Source organism: Pezoporus occidentalis, unplaced genomic scaffold (assembly GCF_034315485.1).
Source record: "Pezoporus occidentalis ecotype Australia unplaced genomic scaffold, CSIRO_AGI_Poc_V1 ctg105, whole genome shotgun sequence".
In the NCBI taxonomy this organism is placed as follows: domain Eukaryota; kingdom Metazoa; phylum Chordata; class Aves; order Psittaciformes; family Psittacidae; genus Pezoporus; species Pezoporus occidentalis.
Genome location: NW_026912832.1, coordinates 1,457,133 through 1,476,277, shown reverse-complemented (window position 1 = coordinate 1,476,277; position 19,145 = coordinate 1,457,133). Strand labels below are relative to the sequence as shown.

Sequence of the window (19,145 nt, the reverse complement as noted above, 5' to 3'; positions counted from 1 at the left end):
TAGAGGGGCAGGATCAATATGAGCCCCCATTTGCTGCTACGTATGATCAAGAAGCAAACGGTAAAGAGAAAGAGGAAACACAGGCCGGCATTCATACTGAATGGCATTTAAAAAAGGGGGGGAACAGGGAGGTGAAAGACAGCCACATTCCAATTGAATGCCCCTTTTAAATCTCCAGCCCCACCCCAAGTACTGCTATCTAGAAACAGCTTCATAAAAATGCTGTTCAAAGACACTTTTGACTAGAAGTCCGAAATATATCTAATATTGTCCTGTTTTATTTGTACATATGCTGATAGTCTTTACCCTGGCTCAAAGAGCATACTTGATACCTCAGAAAATTACATATAAAAGCCTCATATGTGGGATATTCCATCAAACCAGATGACTGCTTACAATTTTGATATTACAGTGATCCAACTGGTTAAAGAAAGAATAAAGTTAATGCTTGAGAATTATAGCCTATTTCCTTTAAGTTGTTTTTAGTATGTGACAGTAAAACACAACAATAAAACTAGTATATTCTCTAGAATAAAAAACTAAAGTAGTGGTAAAGTTACTGGAGTTTTACCTAGTAAAGTTTCTGGAGTTTTACCTAGAGCAATTATCTAGGAGATGTCTTGGCATTTTTTTTGTTGGTATTGTTTCCACCAAAGCAAGTGAATTTAAACCACAGAAAATACTATTTTTGTGACACAAGACTGACATAAAATTATCTGCTAGGGTTTTTTTGTAGAAAGGCTTTCAGAAGCACAGTTAATGCACATGTTCAGTTCATGAAGTACACAGAGTTCATAGCAAAAAATAATCTGCTGTAGACAGTAAGAATTTATGTACCAAATCAAACTCCTGCAGACTATTCCTTTTTCCTCTCTAAAACACTACTGAAGAGCACAGCTGTTACAAACATGATATTCAAACCCAAAAATTCAGCAGACACCCTTTTCTCTGCCATATTGTTGCTGCTTTTAAAGCACACATAATGCTTTTGGACCCTCTGCTAAAACTGTATCCCAAAACCAGCCAACTAATCACCGTTTCTAAAAAGTTTTAAACCTCAGTCTCATGTCTAAAAATTCCAGTTTAGTATTATCTAGTATTAACTGCAGTGTAGTTGTTTCATTATTACTACAATCGTGACTGGCCTTAAATCTCACAGTAATTTTTACATTAAGGTTTATGAGGGATGCTTTTACACACTAAAACCATCTTAGTTACGTAGACAAAAACAGACAAATTCAGAGTATTTTCCTTTTCTTCAAGCCTTCAATCTATTTGTTATTTGTTTCTTTTCCTCTACCTTTAAAACAGTGTAGTTGAAACCTTCCAGGCCTTCTGAAAGAAAAAGGTTCAGAACTGCTTAAAGCCACCTTCTGATTTCTACACGGCAGAGGTCTCGGGCAAAATTTTTAAGTCAAGCTACTTGCTACCAACAGCAAAGCTACTCAACAAAAATGAAGGACTTGGAATACTAAACCCGAGATAATAAAACAAACCGACCAAACAACCAAATAACACATGACTCAGTTGACTCATGCCTGGCAACACAACAGTATTAAACAGAAAGCTGTTTATCACAACTTTCTCCCCTTGAGCAATCTCTTACAAACAGTACAATTGCTTTGAACCTACTTCTACATCCCAATCACTTAACTGCTCTGACACTTAACACTGATTCCACCAGGATTTGATATAAAGCTGACTTTACAGGCCAGAAGCTGAACTTTTTTTTAGAAAAACCTATGTGCAAAGCAACACAGAAGAAATGCTTCTCTTCTCCATTTGCAGAACAAACAGCTTTCCTTCCTCACATTTCTATCACTATTTTCTCAGACGTGTCTATGGAAAACACTGTGTGTTTTCCAAGAGTTCTGAAAGTAGGATAATCCTTTACAAGCATCTACAAACCTTAAGAAAAGGTAGATGATCACTTTGCTATCACTTGCCATGTTCCATCTATAGATTAAATCCCAGACACCTATGTGGAAAGAGTAAAAAGGCACGAACAAACAAAAAATGTATCTAAGACTGTGAGCATTAAAACCCCCACAGGTGTGGATCACCCATACATTTTACCACTTAAAGAACATGGTACTAGAAATAGGCCATCAAACACTAAGGAGCTTCGTCAGGGGATTTAAACATATTTTGTCTTGTTGAACTGTAATGATGAAAACCCCTAACTTCTGTCTGCCTACTTTGCAATGTGAATTTGTAGCTTTGGTTTTTAAAACTGGGGCTGGAACATAGTTACATGTCTTACTAACATATGTGATAGTTCATAATATTTGGTAGCTAGAAGGTGTTTTTTTATTTACAGTATTATGAGTAAAGCTCACAAATAGGCCACATAGTGTTGCTGTTAAAACAAAATTTGAGTTCTTCGGAGCTAACAGTAGAGAAAACAAATAGATTATGCTTCTTTTTGTGAAGGGAGTTTTAAGAACATTCAGAGTATCTTTACTTTGGTTCATCATAACATCATAAACACCCACCCCCCCCAAAAAACCCACAACAACAAAACCATAAAACAAACAAACAAACAAACACAAAAGAACAAACAAACAAAAAACCACCAACAACAAAGGAGAGAGCTTGTGAAGGAAAAAGAACACATCCTGACAGAACTATGTCTAACCTTCCAGAGAAGGTCATGGTTCTGTCCTGTACCACAAGCACAAGCATAAATAGCTTCAAACTACCAATTGGTTCAGCACATGCTCATCAGGAGAACACACTGCAAAAGTTTATGAAAGCAGACTAATTAAATTCTGGCCTCACTCTTCCCTCAACATGATACAGGGCATCTTCTACGAAAATTCAAGGTCTGTCCAAAGCTGAATTCCCTACATCGCATTGTCAGCATCCTACTTCTTACACACAGGAAACACTAATTCTGTAAACTTGGAAAGCTCACGCTCTCTTCATATCACCCAAAACTAAAGCTAAGGGTACAACATGATAAAGTACACACAAACAAGGCTTTTACAGGTCTACAGTTACTATTTACAGTTAAAATTCACCAACTGTCCAAAAACCCTACTAGTAATCAGATCAATTATGCCAGAATTTCACAAGCTTGTTTTGATCTTGACTTTTACCAAGATAACAATCACTACCGTTCGCTTTACATATCCGAAGTCCAGCATGCATTCTTTAACTTCCCAAATACTTAATTTCCCAGCATGCATTCTTAAATTCTCCCAAATAGTTAATAACACACTGCCAAAAGAGACAAGCTGGTCCTGATCATGTGGAACAGCTTTGTGTTGTTGAGGCTTTTGTCTCTACCATATCAAATGCATATCAAAAGAGATATCACAGGTTTAATAACACAAGTGTCTTTTATGTGTTTTTTCTGTACCAGACTTAAAGGACTGCAAGGTAAATGTACCTGTGTTCTGTGAGAACATTTACTGCTGATGGATGGTTGGCACAGTATGCAAGGTATAAGCTTTTCATTTGTGGCATCAAATTTAGAAAACATCCTCCAACCCTCTGCTGAGCTTCAGGCAACCTAAAAAGAGAGTAATAAACAAGAGATCACTGCAATACCAACCAGACACAGCGATAAATTAAAACCTGGAAAACAGTTTATACTGAGGGGAGGGTGAATGGTTTTGTTCAGTTGTTACATTCATAAAAATCAACAAATAGATTTCCATGGCCACAGACCAGCAACCAACACCTGTCTCTTCCTTTACAGCTTCAACCCTTTAGCTGTCAGGACTGATCATGCCACCACAGTACAGGCAAAATATGGTACATACCTATAAAATGGTCATTCAGATTTATTTTTTTTTCCCCAAGAATTAGTAGTAACTAGCACCTTCTTTAGGATTTTGATTTTCACTCAATATATGTGTTACAACAGTTTTCTACCTACTTATATACGCCATGCCAAATCTTAAAAGCAGTATTTCAGCACTTACAAACAAAAATTGATGGGAGTAGCAACAGGATTCACTCCCTCTATACCAGCAGAGATTATAGGCTTAAAATATTCATTAAGATGATCTAAGTACCATATTAAACTCTGATAACACAAGTCGGTTACAGTGCAGTAGCAGGCTGTTTTTACACAGTTGTCACTCATCTTACTTTTTAAGAACCAAAGCACTTTTATGTTGGTTTGTAAAGGGGGCAAGAGTGCTGCTTACCACCATTAGTACAAAAATACTTTCTGTAACACTTACTTTCTCCATCTTTCACGACTGAATGCAACACAAATGCTAAGTAGCAAAGGAAAATTTCACAATTCTGCTCAGAAGTGCTTATTATGTCTAGCATAAAATCATACTTCAAAAATAGCCACCTCAGTGACTCTGGCAAAAAAAGATGGTGTGGCAAAGAGAAACGGTATTTAGAAGAAAAGCTTACTTTCCACATGCTCTTGATGAACCTAATCAGTTTCAACCTCTGGCAAAAAAAGATGGCGTGGCAAAGACAAACGGTGTTTAGAAGAAAAGCTTACTTTCCACAGTCTTGATGAACCTAATCAGTTTCAACCAGGTACGACAGAGGAATTTATACACATTTGTTCATATAAGGAGAACAGGTCATGAAGAAAGTCAGTACGAATATGCACAGTGCATTTTTCAAAGGCTTTTAGCAGAAGCTGTCATCTCAAATTGCAGAAGTTTATACTCCAGAAAATATCTGGAGTATAAATATCTACAATTTGCTGTATGACACCAGCTTAGAACTGGTACAATCAGCAGAAAGCAAATGTCTAACTTCTGACTGCATCTGTGTGAGTAGGGAAAAAGAAAAAGCAAAATTCAACTCTTACAGTCCCATTTTAAGTATCTCCTTAAGCTGCATACTTCAGATACAAATAAAAGCACATTCTGATACTTTCTCAAAATATAAAAAAAATTTCACATTAAACAAAAACTGATGGAAGATGCATATGCTCCAACCAGCCATGCTTCCTTATTGGTACCGTATCATCATTCTCAGAACCACTCACAAACATTCATACTAGATTGCTTCCTATGTGACAAAGGATAAACTGGACAAGTGAATAATATCATAAGGGTGTCAGAAGGGATGAAATCCCTGTTCCTTTCTACAGAGAAACTCTCACTTGAAGGGCTAAGCTTCTTCAGTAGTAGACCGTATGGTCAACAGACAATTGCAAAACCCAAATTTAAGTTAACCATAAAATGGGACACTAAGTTTCCATCAGTCCTAGACCACAAGCTTGTTCCTTACACCTTATCTAAACCTACTGTACAACATGGGCAAGATGAAATGTTTCAGTTTCTCCGTAAGTTCCCCCCCCCCCCTTAAAGACTGTATCTCCTAAACATGTTGAGTCTCTGCTTCTTTGCAAGACTAGACAGTGAATTCTTGCTGTTATCTATTTAATGACTCTTAAACTCAGTATGTCACACTGATCTAAAGCTAGGTAAGTCCTCAGAAAGCACTCAGCAAGCATACTGTTGGCCCAAAGTATTTCTTACCAATATTAGTTCTCCCTAGAAGACTATTGTTTTTTACTTTAAAGATTTTCTGTAGTTGTCCTGAATAGGTACACAAAGTTTCTAAGCATAAATATTTAATACATTCCCTCTGAAACAGTGAGAGATGCTCCAGTGAACTTCCGTAGAAAAGAACCATTCAGCTTTCCACGACAGCCACTCCTCCAAGCAGGGAATGTTCCCATCCTACTCAAACAGTCATCTTGTCCCGCTCCTTAGGTTTGATCATACTAGTTAAAATTCAAAAGTTCATCCCCAGAAATATTCCCCCAAATTTAAGAAACAGGAAGTCTGTCTCCTACTAAGCTGTCAGTGCTTCTGTACTGTGTGGGAAGACCTACCCAAAGGTCAAAATTGACTGTACAGGTGTTCAAAAAGTGAGGCAGGGGAAGCACACTTCCTTATTTGAAAATATCATTCACTACAGACACCAAGATAAATAACAGCTGAATCCCCAGCTAGCACATCATGTCATACACACTGATTGCACTGCCAGCACTCCTTACATTAAAGGCTAAGGCCCATATTTTATTGTTGGCATCTTCATTTTTTTCAATAAAAGTTTAAATTCTGAAATCAGTGGAGTGACTGCTTTTACAGGTATTTAGAGGAAAACCAGGGGCATTCCCTAGCATACTGAGGGAATGCTATTCTTACAACCTTCCAAGCAGCATTCCCTGCCTAGCAGCTGGCCCCTTTTAATAAATCAAAGCATGAGCTAATAATACACTCTTCCAAGTAATGGATGCAGCAAAAGTCTCAAACTCTGAAGACACACTCAAGGCATATAAAACAGTATTAAATACTAACGAGGCCCCAGCAGAAGTTGCTGAAAACGGTTAAATTCCCTTTTCACACTGTAGTGCTGGGGTGGGAGGGAGTGAATTATGGCTGTTCTTTCCAAGCAGACATCTGTGTGTTCTCAGCCTGCTATTCTTTTAGCAGAATGAAAGACTGACATTCTCATTGCATCTTCATACTGCACATTCTTTGTTAAGATAATTAACAGACTTTATGACGGGGCAACAACTCATTCCCTTTGACTTTTGTAATCCATGCGTTATTTTCAAGTGTTCTACTACTTTTAGAGAAACAATTAATAAGTTATCGATATTTCCTTTAACTGCTGGAAAAAATAATTTAATGCCTGCCACCACATCATATACATTTTTTACAATTAATGTGTTCAAAAAAGAGGCATAGTTAATTTAAAGTTGTCATCCCAATATTGTTCTCATATTTGATACTCTAATTAAAAAGGAATCATTTATAGTATTTATACATTTATATAAACGATAACTTCTGCTGTAGAATGGCCAAAGACGTGTTTTAATTTCATTACAAAATTAAGAGAACCATAGCAAATCCTCTGCTGGTGTATACATGCTAGAGGCATCACAATATGACTACATCTAAGCTACCCAATATAATCTGCTTGTTAGAATCACACCCAGCAGCTATCAGTTGTTTCCCTAGACTTAAAACTTAGACAGGTTCCCACTGCATGATAACTTGAGAAAAGAAAGAAAATACCTTCTTGATCAATTACACTTACTTTAAGATTCTGATCAAAGTGAGCAATCGGAACTAAAGCTAGAGTGGCAGTCAGAAGAGTGACATTACAGAACATCCAGTTGTGTCCTGCGTGTTTTGTAGTAACCTGCCTTAGTTTTGGTGTCAGTGGACATTAAAACATTCCTGGAAAGGCCGTGGAAATTGTGATGAATCCAAATTTAAACACAGGCTAAGACAGGCAATTTTAAAAGAAAAGTAGGTAATAAAATGTAAGCAGCACTGTGTTTTCTTTTTGCAATGAAAACATCAGATGTCCCTAAATTTCACTTGACTGTATGGTTACCATAAGACTGTCATGCAGCAATCTGTGTATATATGTGTATAGGCACAGGCATAATTTGTATCTGCACTCCAAAAACAAACTTGAGAATACTGATTAGTGTTTTGAGGTTTGTGTTTTGGTGTTCCGTTCCCCCCCCCCCCCCGGGTGGGGGGTTTTGGTTTGTTTTATTTTTTTTTTTGGGGGGTAGGGGTGGCTTGGTTTTGGGGGCTGTTTTTGTTTGGGTTTATTGTTGGTTTTGTTTGGTTGTTTTTGTTTTGTTGTTTGGTTGTTTTTTTTATTCCCATTCCACTTCCAGATTACCCCAGAACATGAAGTACCTGCTTGTACTAAAGCACAGAACAAGATAAAGAAAAGCAATATAGTCACTATGACTGCAAAAGCAGGGACATTAGGAGGGCAAAACCCAGCTACTTTTTATGGGACAGGGATGTAAGTCTGTGATACTACCTAAAAGACAAAGACAGCCAATGCCTTCAACCTGCTATAGAAGAGATTACATCTAAGTAGTCCATACCCATCAGCCTGTGTGTTGTGCCATCCCCCCCAGACACTGAGAAGTACAGCCACAGACTGACGGTTTCTACTCCCAGGTGAATGGAAGATTTTAATTCTTTTTGAACAGGAGACATTTGTTAATCTCCTGTTATGAAAATACCCCCAAAAAAGAGAGATCACTTGATAGACACTGACTTTGTTCAGAGACTCCTCTCCTGTGTGAGCCACTGCAAAACTGATTTTTGACACTGGGTCACAGATCTGGAAGAGACCTAGAGCACCAGACCACATTCTGTCTTCAAGAGAATGGAGCATGGAATGCTCTTGCCCCATTTTACTGTCAGAAATGCACCCGTTTGCAACTGAAGACTCCAAGAGCATCTCTCTGCCTTGACAGTTACAGATCTTTTACATCCATCAGAAGAGTACTTAAAGCTGATCAGTAAAAAAACAAAAACAAAAATGAAACAAAAACCCACACAAAAAAAAAACAAACCACCACACACTTTTGAAGCAGATCAGCCAGAAGATTCTCAATCAATGCTAATCAGACTCCTTTCATGTACCACTCCCGTTTGGTAAATGAAAAAGAGACATCACAAAGGAAGAACACCAAACAAATCTGTCCAGTGCTGCCCAACATCCAGGCAGGCAGAGAAGTGCTCCCAGCCCTGTGACAGATGGAGTCCTACAGTGATGCTGCAGTAGAGGCCAACCCGGCCAAGTTCAAAGACGACAAACCTTCAGCAATGCACCAGAAGAGCTTCAAAGCTGAGGGCAGGGTGGCATACCACTGAAATCAAACCACATCAAAACAACTGCTTTGCCCAAAACACAAAAAGCACCCACTACCACATTATGCATTGTGAAAAACACACAACCCACCTTTTAACAAAAAGGATTAAATAAATCCAAGCAGTGCAGGCAAGAAGAAAAGCACCAGAAAGTTTGTCACTGCAGTACATGCCAGGATTTGTTAAGAGAAAACTCAAACGACAAACTGATTCGAGAGGGGTGTGGAGTTCAAAAACACATTCAACTCTCACACCCAAGAACAGAAGTTTGTCAAGCAATGTAGGCTGGCAGCACTACAACTGGCAGGACATCGGCATTTGGTCATTCTGACATGTCAAGTTAGGAGCACCACACCGGATGCTGCAATATGAAGTGCCTGAATGACTGAACTCTAAGTTCCCTGCCAAAAATAAAATAAAATGATAAATCTATTTTCAGCCCAGGAGCCACTCCGAGTTTACAGAACATGTTCATCAGCCAAAAAAACATGGCACAATGACAAAAACCAAGGCAGCAGGGCAAGCATTCTTCTACATGATAGGAATTATAATGGATTAGATTCAAAACAGAAAGAAGCTGGACACTCAAGTCAATATGCTATGATGAAAACTGAAAATACAATTTGGAATGATGGTTATATTTATGAAACTAAAATAACACAAAATATTTGCAGTAACACTTCAGTAGCCCTGGGAATCTCCCAGCACATTTTTGTGACTACCACTGCTCAGGACAGAAGAATGCTAAGCACAGGCATTCTCACACAGCCTTTCGTCCAAGTCACTCTACCCCTTCCTCCATCCCAACTTAAGATCCCTTCATTCTTTCTCTTACTTTAAGGAAAGACTTAGAATTTATGCCTCCTAAACAGAAAACACCACTTCCTCTACCACTTTCCCACTGGTATGCAATTGCATCATGGAAATCCATAAACTGCCATCAAACTATGTTAAAGTTCCTACCTTTGCCAACTGCACCCTAGAGCATCTATCTGAACAAGCAATTGATATATTATCCAAATATCTATTACTGTACTGCTGGAGCAACCATCCTTAAAGTGAGAGGAGCAAAAATTATGTCGAACTACTACACAACAATTAAAATAATTAAAAATAGTTGCTTGTTAGAATTTTACAGTTTCTGGTATGCATAGTACTTACTTGGTGCATTCTTCTAAAGACTGTACAAGCATTTGCTGGAAAGAACTTATTTCTTCGAGGTTTCCCATTAAGTATGAAGTATTTGCCAAGTTTAACCTGGAGCCAAAGCAAATGAAAGGTGTTTAGGCTTGCAGTTATTGACTAATTGTGCTTTAATAAAAGCTACAACCTTAAAAAAAAAAAAAAATGCTTACTGGTTCTTAGATCAAGGACCAGACTCTTTCAGTAAGCAAGCAAACAGAATACAAAAACACAAGCCCTGCCTCAAGAATCTCTCCGACCACACAAAAAAATTCAGACATTGAAATTTTGACCATGTGAACCCTCCCCAATATACGAGAGATATTAAGCTTCATTTGAAAACAAAACAAACTCACATACTTTTCACTGGCTTGTAATGGTCGCAGGTAGTTTGAAAGCATTGTTTGTAGCTCCTTAGCATATTCATTTTCTGTTTCTAATATATTTTGTAGCACCTACAATAAATGACAGTTGCTAATTGGTTTTTTTTAAGAGATACTTCAAAGTGGTCAAATCAATACCATTTTTAAAGCATACTAAAATTTACTTAGCACTAGGAAAACTTAAATGAGCGTTCCTACATTAAAAATTAAAGTATCAGCAAGAAAGCATATACATCTATGAAATCCACAAGGGGAAAAAACCCACCACACACACATGATGAGCCATCCTTTAGCAATATTCAAAAAAAAGTAGTAAGTCAACAGGAATTTTGCTACACTTAAAACTTTTACTGTAAAATTTGAGAGCTATACAGTGTTCTTTCAAAGGTAAGGGTAATTACTCCTTCCATGTACTTCAGAACAGTCAAGGATCATCACAGGTTGGTAACACAGATAGAAGTTGTAAGAGAAATGAACACTTGGTGTTGTTTTCCAGTCTCAATTACAACACATAACTAATCTTGCTAGCAAAGTGTTTACTTCCTCAGATGTACTGCTCTGTCTAGAAGGTCTGAATATTAACAGATTTCTAAATAGCAAGTAATTGCCAACTTTACTTAGCATATGATTAGCATTACTGTATTCTTTTTAAACAGGGTTGCCTAACTTTCCACTGGGAGCGCAATAATATATACTACCAGGAGAAAACTGTGAGATTCTAATGCAAAGCCAAGATTTACGGAATACAGAACATGCTTGTTTTTTGGCTGAATATAAATCAGACAACTGGAATAACCCCAAATGCGTACAAGAAAATATTTTACAGGGCCATCTCCCAGCAGCCTGCTTTAGGATATATTCACAATATATTCACATCAAGTTCTGCTGTGCTTCTAGCAGGCAAATTATTTTTTGCCTCCAAAAAGTTAACGATTTAGTAAGAGAATCACTAGAATTAAATGTAGCCCAATGAACGCAGCTGAACTTTGAAGACTTTCTGCTATTCACTGGTCATAAGGCACACCACAAACCTCATTTTGCTACATGCCATATTTGTCAAGGCTACAGTAATATCTCATTTCAGCATTTATAGTAACGACTGTAATTGAGTGCATTATTCACTGTTCTAGTCAATACTCTTTCTTAGGGAAATAAAAAAAGCCATTCAGTCCTAAATGCAAACCTGATGAAATAACTTTAAAATAGTTCAGTACGTCAATGAAGAATTCACTGTTCCTTTCACTGGTGTCATTGATTCTTCTTATTCCTTGAATGCTTCTATTCATTTGGAGAGTGGGAGAGAGACCACTTTTGAGTTCATTCTTTTGTTGGAAATCTGAATCCTGAACTGAAGATTAAAATGTCTCCATTCTGTGCTAAACACTATGACAGAAGAATGTCACAGGGAAAGTTATGGCTACTAACTAAGGAAACTACAGCATAAACTACAATAGGGCACACAAATGTAAAAAGGCTAATGGAGAAAAAGGAAAGAAACAACTTCCATTGATCATACCACTAATTAAACCCCATATACTCTTACACAATATAAACCAAAGAAAGTAAATTGTTAAAAGTATAAAAGTACTTAGCATCCATGAGGTGCAAAACTAGATGCAAGACCAATCTTTTCCAATATGGCTTTTCCTACAAATATCTCCCAGCTCAAAGTCATTACATAGCCATTAATAGGGAAAAGGAGACTGAAAGCCAAAGACAAAAACACAGTGTCCTGACAGAAGCACTGAACAGCATTAAAAGACATTCAAAGATAAAAATCAACAAATTTGGTAGAGGTCTTAAAAGGCTGCACAACTGCTCCACTTTCTCAAAGAGTATTCCCATTCTTTGCTGTAAACAGCTGTCTAAAAAGACTGAAATTAAAACTAGTTCCCTGTTGGACACACTCCATTATTTTCCTGTGCTGGTTTGGATTCTCATCTGAGGATTTTCTTTGCGATACAGAGAATATGGAATTGGGGACAGAGGGGGAGGAATGGGAAAGGTTAAAAACTAGAATTGGGAACCTTATTAGTTACTGGGAACAGGAAAATAAATGCAGCTGTAAGTAAAACTGCTACAAAACCTGTGCAATCAGATATACTAGAATCTTGGTTTACATTATTCTAGTAGCTCAGTGTTACACAATACTTTACATACACAGTTTTATATACTTCCCAAAACATTAGATTTATTTTTTGTTTTACAAGTAGTTTCCACTGCATACAACATTCTTTAACTTTTAATATCTTTAAAAAAAGAACAATCTTGCTTACACAGCTCTGAAACATCAGTTCTGTGAAATCTCGCATCCTCCCAGCTTGACTTACCTACCTCACCGAGAAGCTATGAGGATTAAAAGCTTGGACTGTGCTTTGAAGCGATAAGCAGTCAGTAGTCAGTACTGCAACTCAGTATTTTGGCACCAGAGCACCCTTACATTCCTCATATCCACATCTCACCCGCATGCTCTAATAATCACCTTTTTTCCCCTTCCTGCCTTCTGCGCGTTCTGGCTGCTGCAAGACCCCATGAGACCTCGAAGACCTTGTTTCCACAACTCCACCACAACATTTGCACAGATAAGACCGGGTACCAAAAGAGCAGCATTGAAGTGGCAGCTTTTGCAGTCTGTAACACTGATGAATGGCAGGCACAGACAACTGAGCTCATACAACACAAGCTCCCTCATGGAAAATTCAAGCATGGTTAACAATTCTGTCACACAAAAAAACAACCATCTCCCTAAGGCAAGAACTACTGCCCAAAATGGATTTAAAATGACCTACATGAAGCTGATCTTTCAAATCAGAGGGAGAAAAGGCAGATTTTACAGCTATGCTCAGGCACAATCCTGTAGCACATTCCTCATTTTACAGGAGTATGGCACTCAACAGAAATATCATATACTTTAGCAAAATAGTGATCAATGTTTAATTTTCTTGGATCATGAGAATCTGACAGATGTACCCCTTAAAACAAGCCCTTGACAGGGGCAATATAAAGCACCACACAAATATAACATCTTTCAAGGGTCCTCAAAAACTTTTATGAACTTCAATAAAAACAAACTCTTGACCCAACTTCAAAAGTGCAGCCACAAAAGGAGTGCTTATTTTCTACCACTTCTCAAACACTTAAATGAAAAATGACATCATCCAAGTACTCATATCACCGTGAAATTTGCCCATTTCTTTACCTGCTTTTAGAACAGCTACTTGATCTCAAGGAATTGTCCTGCAAATGGAGATAACCTAATTTTATTTTGGACACAAAGTTCTCAAGGGATCTCAAGTAAAAGTAAAACTCAGAATAATGTCTGTTCTGGCTTCAGGGGATAACCCACAATAATATACCCAATTCTTCAGTAACAGGTTACTAAATAACTTCTACATGAAAAATGCTTCATGCTTGATCACAAGCCTGGTTTGTATTACACACTGCTGTAGGCTTTTATCATTTTATAGAAGACAAGACCTTATAGCTAGCTTTAGTTATTCTCTACTAACCTGCATTCCGAAGGCAGGTAAAAATGTAAGCACAGACCAAATGTATTCTGTCTTCTAAGCAACACTGTCATGGTTTAAACCCAGTCAGCAAGATGCAGCTAAATAAAGCATGAGACTAGAAGGTACGTGATTCATATTACAAACTTCAGATAGAGCTCTTTGAATCCATAAAGAACACGTTGACAAGGGGGTGAAGAACAGAGGAAAAGGGTGAAAACAGTCTCCTCTCTACATTAAGCACCTTTAACTTGGCCTAACTCAGCCCTTCTCCCAGAGAGGGAGATTTGTAGAGGCTCTCCTACCACATCCTGAACTTCCTCTGAACTGCTCTTTGATTTTGTCCTCAGTCAAATGAATGTATTGACAGGTGCTGCCCACACATCCCCAAATCCTTTCCTAGGAAATCACAGGAATAAATAACCATGAGGTTTACAGGGTCTGAGCACGTACCCATACAGTGGAAGATAGCCACAACTTAAAAATAGCAAGCAGTCCCAGAGTACAAGCCTCAAATCACACTTGCTTGTCAAGGCAGCCTTTAACACAAATGTTAATGCTTACTCTTGAGCACGAGGAACATCCTCATAGCTACCAGTTGCCAAAGGTTTATTTGGAGATGTTGTTTTCACCTCAGCATGGTCTCAATAGTCTTTATCAGTACAGACTGATAAGACTTCCAGCATAAGGAAGTACCATGTCCACAGCTTACATATTGAGAGAGAACAAAAGCTCAACAGTCAGGTTAAACTGCTTTCACTTCAATGAATGGTTTTGCTGTTTGTGTTAAGCTACATGTAAAAATCATTACATATTTAATAATTATTTAAAAGAATTATTTTATAGTTATATTGCCGGAGGAAAGATTTCATTTTTCATATTTTTTTAAGATGTGAGAATGGTTCGCCACACTGTAGAAAAACATAGCAATGAGAAAATTATCCAGTTCACTGCAAACAGATTTAAGAACAGCACTCTAGGGCCAGTCCTGTAATTTACTACATACATTATTATTATGAACTAGTCATTTCTGTGGGCCCTCCTCACCCCCAACAACACCACCAACAGTTAACAACAGGAATCTTATTACGTCAGTCTACTGCACCAAGAAGGTTGCACCTGAGCAAGATGAAAAATAAACTAATTGTAAAAGTAGGTAGGTATGATGGTCACTAGTTTCACCTCTTTTTGTTTTGTTAATTAAGCCACTTTAAAAGCCAGCTATGGCTAACTGTTTCCCAAAGTATTTAGCAGCTGGAGTCTCCTTGATTATGATAAAACATTATCCAGAGAACAACTACAAAAAGCACTAAGTCAAAGGTGGTATTTCAAAACTGTATGGCCTTTTATAAAGTCAGCAGTCTTAACTATGGTTTTAGGCAAATTCAAGCATTTACTTCCTATGATATTCACTGAAGTACACTATCACCCCCAAAAGTCTCCTGTTACAAAATAAAATACACAACCACATGATTCAATTCATTTTGGACACAGCCAAACTGGAGTTCAAGTTAATCCCAAATTAAACAGCTGCAACTCTTACTTTTCATCATATTAAGGTCTATCAGGGAAATAATAGTATCAGATTATATGAGACTGGATTTACCACTGACTTAAAACAAAAACAAACAAAACAAACAAAAACCCACCCCACAACCCAAATCTAAAGAACTGGTGTTTGAGGCTGCTGCCAATTTATTTTGATTAAAAATTCAACATAGATACAAAGTAAGAGCAGTCCTCTAAGTAATGAAGGAACCAAATCCTCACCTTTGCTGCACTCACTCCAGTTTACTTGCATTGGAAAACACAGGTCTTAATATCAAAACAACCACAGAGAAGACATATTTGCTACTACACACTACAACAACTTCGGGGGAAAACAGAAAGACTCTAAAGAGAGATAGTGGAAAAAAAAAGATAAAAATGAAAACTATCCACTAGATGTACCACAGTAAAATCATTACTTCCCCCAGTTTGAAGGAAGTTGTGCCTTCACAGGTATTACCCATCATGGCTAGCAGGTGTGGGTTACAATAGCCAAAGAATTGGGACCCTCACTTTACCATGGAATTACAGCTACCAAGAGTCACCAAGCAAGCCACAGGGAGCAAGCAGGAGGTTGCTTCATTGTTTTCAATTAGGGGACTATATGCAAACCAGCTCTGTTCTTCCAGGTGGCTGGCATTATTCAGGCCACAACCACAAAAGATGAAAGCATAAAACAATGCTTTACCATCCCCTCTAAAAACTGACAAATAAAATGAAATACAATGACAGCTGCTTCAAAGAAAAGGGACAGAAACACTGTGTTTAGGTTTTACACCAGCAGGGAGCAGTGGTTAACAAAAACAGGAAGATGCCTTTTGCTGCCCAATCTAGTTACCGTTAGTAAATAAAAGATTATCAAAATGGTTACAACAAAACATTTAAAGATAGAGTTTGGCATGTTTCTTACATGTGTCTGCTAAAGAGTTTTGAGTACTAGATTAAAAATTCCAGGGGTGGTGTTAAAGGCTGCCTCTGGCTGTGAAATCTACCTATCAGTGTAAGGGAAAAGTTCCAGAAGTTAATTATTTAGTTGATTTACAATCAGGAATACAAAGGAGGCAAATTCTTTCAAAACGTTTAATCTCTTGTTCAGCAAAAAGGATAAAACTATTCTTCACCATTTTAAAACAGCAGATTTTCATTAATTCATAGAGATTGGGGAAGACTGCATATTGGGGGGGGGGGGGGGGATTAAAACTAGCAAAGCAAATAAAATGAGCATAATATATTGCAAAAATGCCTATTAATCACTTTAGACTATATTTTGCATCATGCTTAAGAATCCATATATGATATTCTACTATACTAACAATGATCTTTGTTTATATTATAATTCAGTAAAACCCCTATCCTAGTTTTGGCAACAAGGCTCTGAAAAGACTGCCCATTTCTTTTCGTGCAGATAAAAGCATGTAGTTAAATGATGTTCTACTGTACATAACAGCTCACAAGGAGAAAAAAGGATCACTCACCACATTGTAATAGCTTTTGTTAATTGCAGACGTATCAAAGCCTTTAGGTGGACTCTTCAATGTACCTGATTTGGGGGAGACAGGTTTTTCTGAAATGCAAGATATTTTGGGTTTAAGATATTTATGTGGTGCAATTTCACAGTTCAACACTAGAGGTCAAACAAACTGCTTTAAAATATTTATTCTAAGACACAGTGAAAACAGTGCTTCAATGAGAAACATATATTCTTGTGCTAGGAATTATTGGTAAAGAATCAAAATGGTTCATATGTTCACAATGAGTGAAACGCTAGCCTCAATGAAAGCAAGGAGAAGAACTTTTGATTCTTTCTCCTAGAACCAGAAAGCCAGTTAATAAAACTAACTTTCCCAAAATTATTCTTTAAAGAGAAAACATCATCACAGACTGCAATTAAAAACAAAACCAACAGGTACTTCCAAACACTATACATACTTTCAAACAAAAGTAGTATTACGTTTTAATATTTAATGAATTCAGCAAAAGCAAGTGACCAAAGGCTGAACATACCAGAGGTGGGACATTACACTCAGTCTGGCTGAAATAAGAGAATCAAAACACCGCACAAGCAGCGGAGTGACTTGCCTGAGGCCTATCCCAGAAAATCACCTTTTAAAACAAATTACCTATTACTGTTAATGAAGTAAAAATTAAAAGTACTTATGCGCTTGAGAACAGAGCCCACCATAACAATATGTACAATCTTTCCTATAACCCCATAGCGAATCTACTCCTCAGTAATGCATACTCTTCCTGGAAGGACTCCATAAGTCTGCAATATCAAAACAACAGTCCTGAAAGTTATGAGTGCTCACTCTCAGAATGGAAAGGCATGGAAAACACACCTGTAAAACCTCCCCTCTCATCCCTACCATTCCTTTGAGTCAAACACAGGGGAGCAAAGATATGGAGAGAGACAACCAAAAGCATCATGCTGCATGCTGGAAAAACAGCAACTAAGATTTACAGCATCTCTTTGAACTCTCACACTTGACTTTACACACAACCAGGTAAGAATGCTGTGAGAGTGTATTTATCAGGACACCACGGTGTTTTGGGTTTTTTTTTAGGGTATGCTTTTTTTTAAATAAGCAGGCTTGTCTAATATGCAAATTTCAAATAAGTACTTGAAAATGAAATACAAATTTGTATCCAAACAATAAGAAAAGGGGGGTCAAAATAACCAAACCCAGAAAAAAAAAAAAACAAACATCAAAACATACCTACTGAAACATTTACCTCCACTTTAAAAGCAAGCTCCTGTTTCAAATACATTTTAATAAAGAATCATGAATAATTTAACTCTAGTTTACCTGATACCTCAGGCCACTAAGAATAAATTACGCAAATCTCAAACACAGATCTGCCTTTCCAGGAGGAGCTCAGTCAGACAAGCTACGGGCCAACTTCGGGGAATTCCCATGGACAGTAAAGCTCCCCAGGGAAACACCACCACAAGCAGAAGAATAGCCCACATGGTACCAGTCTCTACTGGACTGCATCCTGGGTAAGTTAGTGCTTCTTAATGCTGCACAGTTGCATCCCCATGGATGCTGCCATCTCATGGAAGCTGACTACAGATGCAGGCCACCCTTTTGCAGGAGCACTCAGCAGGCCAGCGCGACCCGAGGCTTTAGCCAGCAGCACGTAAGGTGCAACTCAGGCCCCAAGAGCACCCAAGTGGTATTATCCTTAAGGGGACTTTTCTCTGTATTGCACTAGAACTCCCCTCAAAGAAGCTATTCTAAAAATAAAATATGGTCTTAAAACTGCCAAACATGGGCAAAATCATTTCTCCTTACCATGTACAGAGATGACAGTAAATCCTTTCAGTCAATATTCCCCACCCACCTCCCCCAAGTCAGCTATAAGCTGACAGACAGCACAAAACCCATTATCCCCAACAGTTATTCATCTGGGAACACTGATGCTCCCAGCCACCAGCCCTGCAGTACTTACATGCTCTGATATACAGCCAAGCAATCCCAAGTGACAAGGCTCCTCCCATCCCCTTAGAACAAAACCATAAACCCGAGCAGATCTGTCATCCAACATTCAGTGAGAAAGAAGCACCTACAGTCATGTTGTATGTACAGCTACTCATTTATATATTCATATATAATGCTACTCATTTAAGGGACAACTACAATTTGTTTCTTTGTACTGAATGATGAAATTGATTTAGGTTACACAAACCTGGTGATTTGCCTTCATTCTCTGTGAAATCTCTTGACTTACCCTACAATTTATAGTGACTTTCAGGTTCACTAAATACTTAAAGGTTTGCTAATCATGTGCCAAAAAGCATGAAAAGAGAAACCAGAATTACACAAAGGAAAAGGTAAATACCTTTTTTTTTCTTCTATCAGAGTATAATGGAAAACATTGCCTGGTCATAG

General features: G+C 37.8%; 1 protein-coding gene across 8 annotated transcripts in view; it reads right to left on the bottom strand.

Annotated features, from left to right (window-relative positions):
• The window catches only part of ARHGEF7 (Rho guanine nucleotide exchange factor 7), a 124,797-nt gene that overhangs the window by 44,131 nt on the left and 61,521 nt on the right, over positions 1-19,145 (bottom strand). For 7 of the 8 annotated variants that reach the window (XM_062619355.1, XM_062619340.1, XM_062619324.1 and 4 more), the window contains 4 exons: positions 16,728-16,816; positions 10,176-10,270; positions 9,795-9,890; positions 3,395-3,517 (listed from right to left, as the gene is read on the bottom strand). In XM_062619355.1, coding sequence (XP_062475339.1) covers positions 3,395-3,517; positions 9,795-9,890; positions 10,176-10,270; positions 16,728-16,816 — 403 coding nt within the window. Of the gene's footprint in view, positions 1-3,394; positions 3,518-9,794; positions 9,891-10,175; positions 10,271-12,680; positions 12,857-16,727; positions 16,817-19,145 lie in introns of those variants that run through there. The other variant, XM_062619376.1, reaches the window with a different exon arrangement.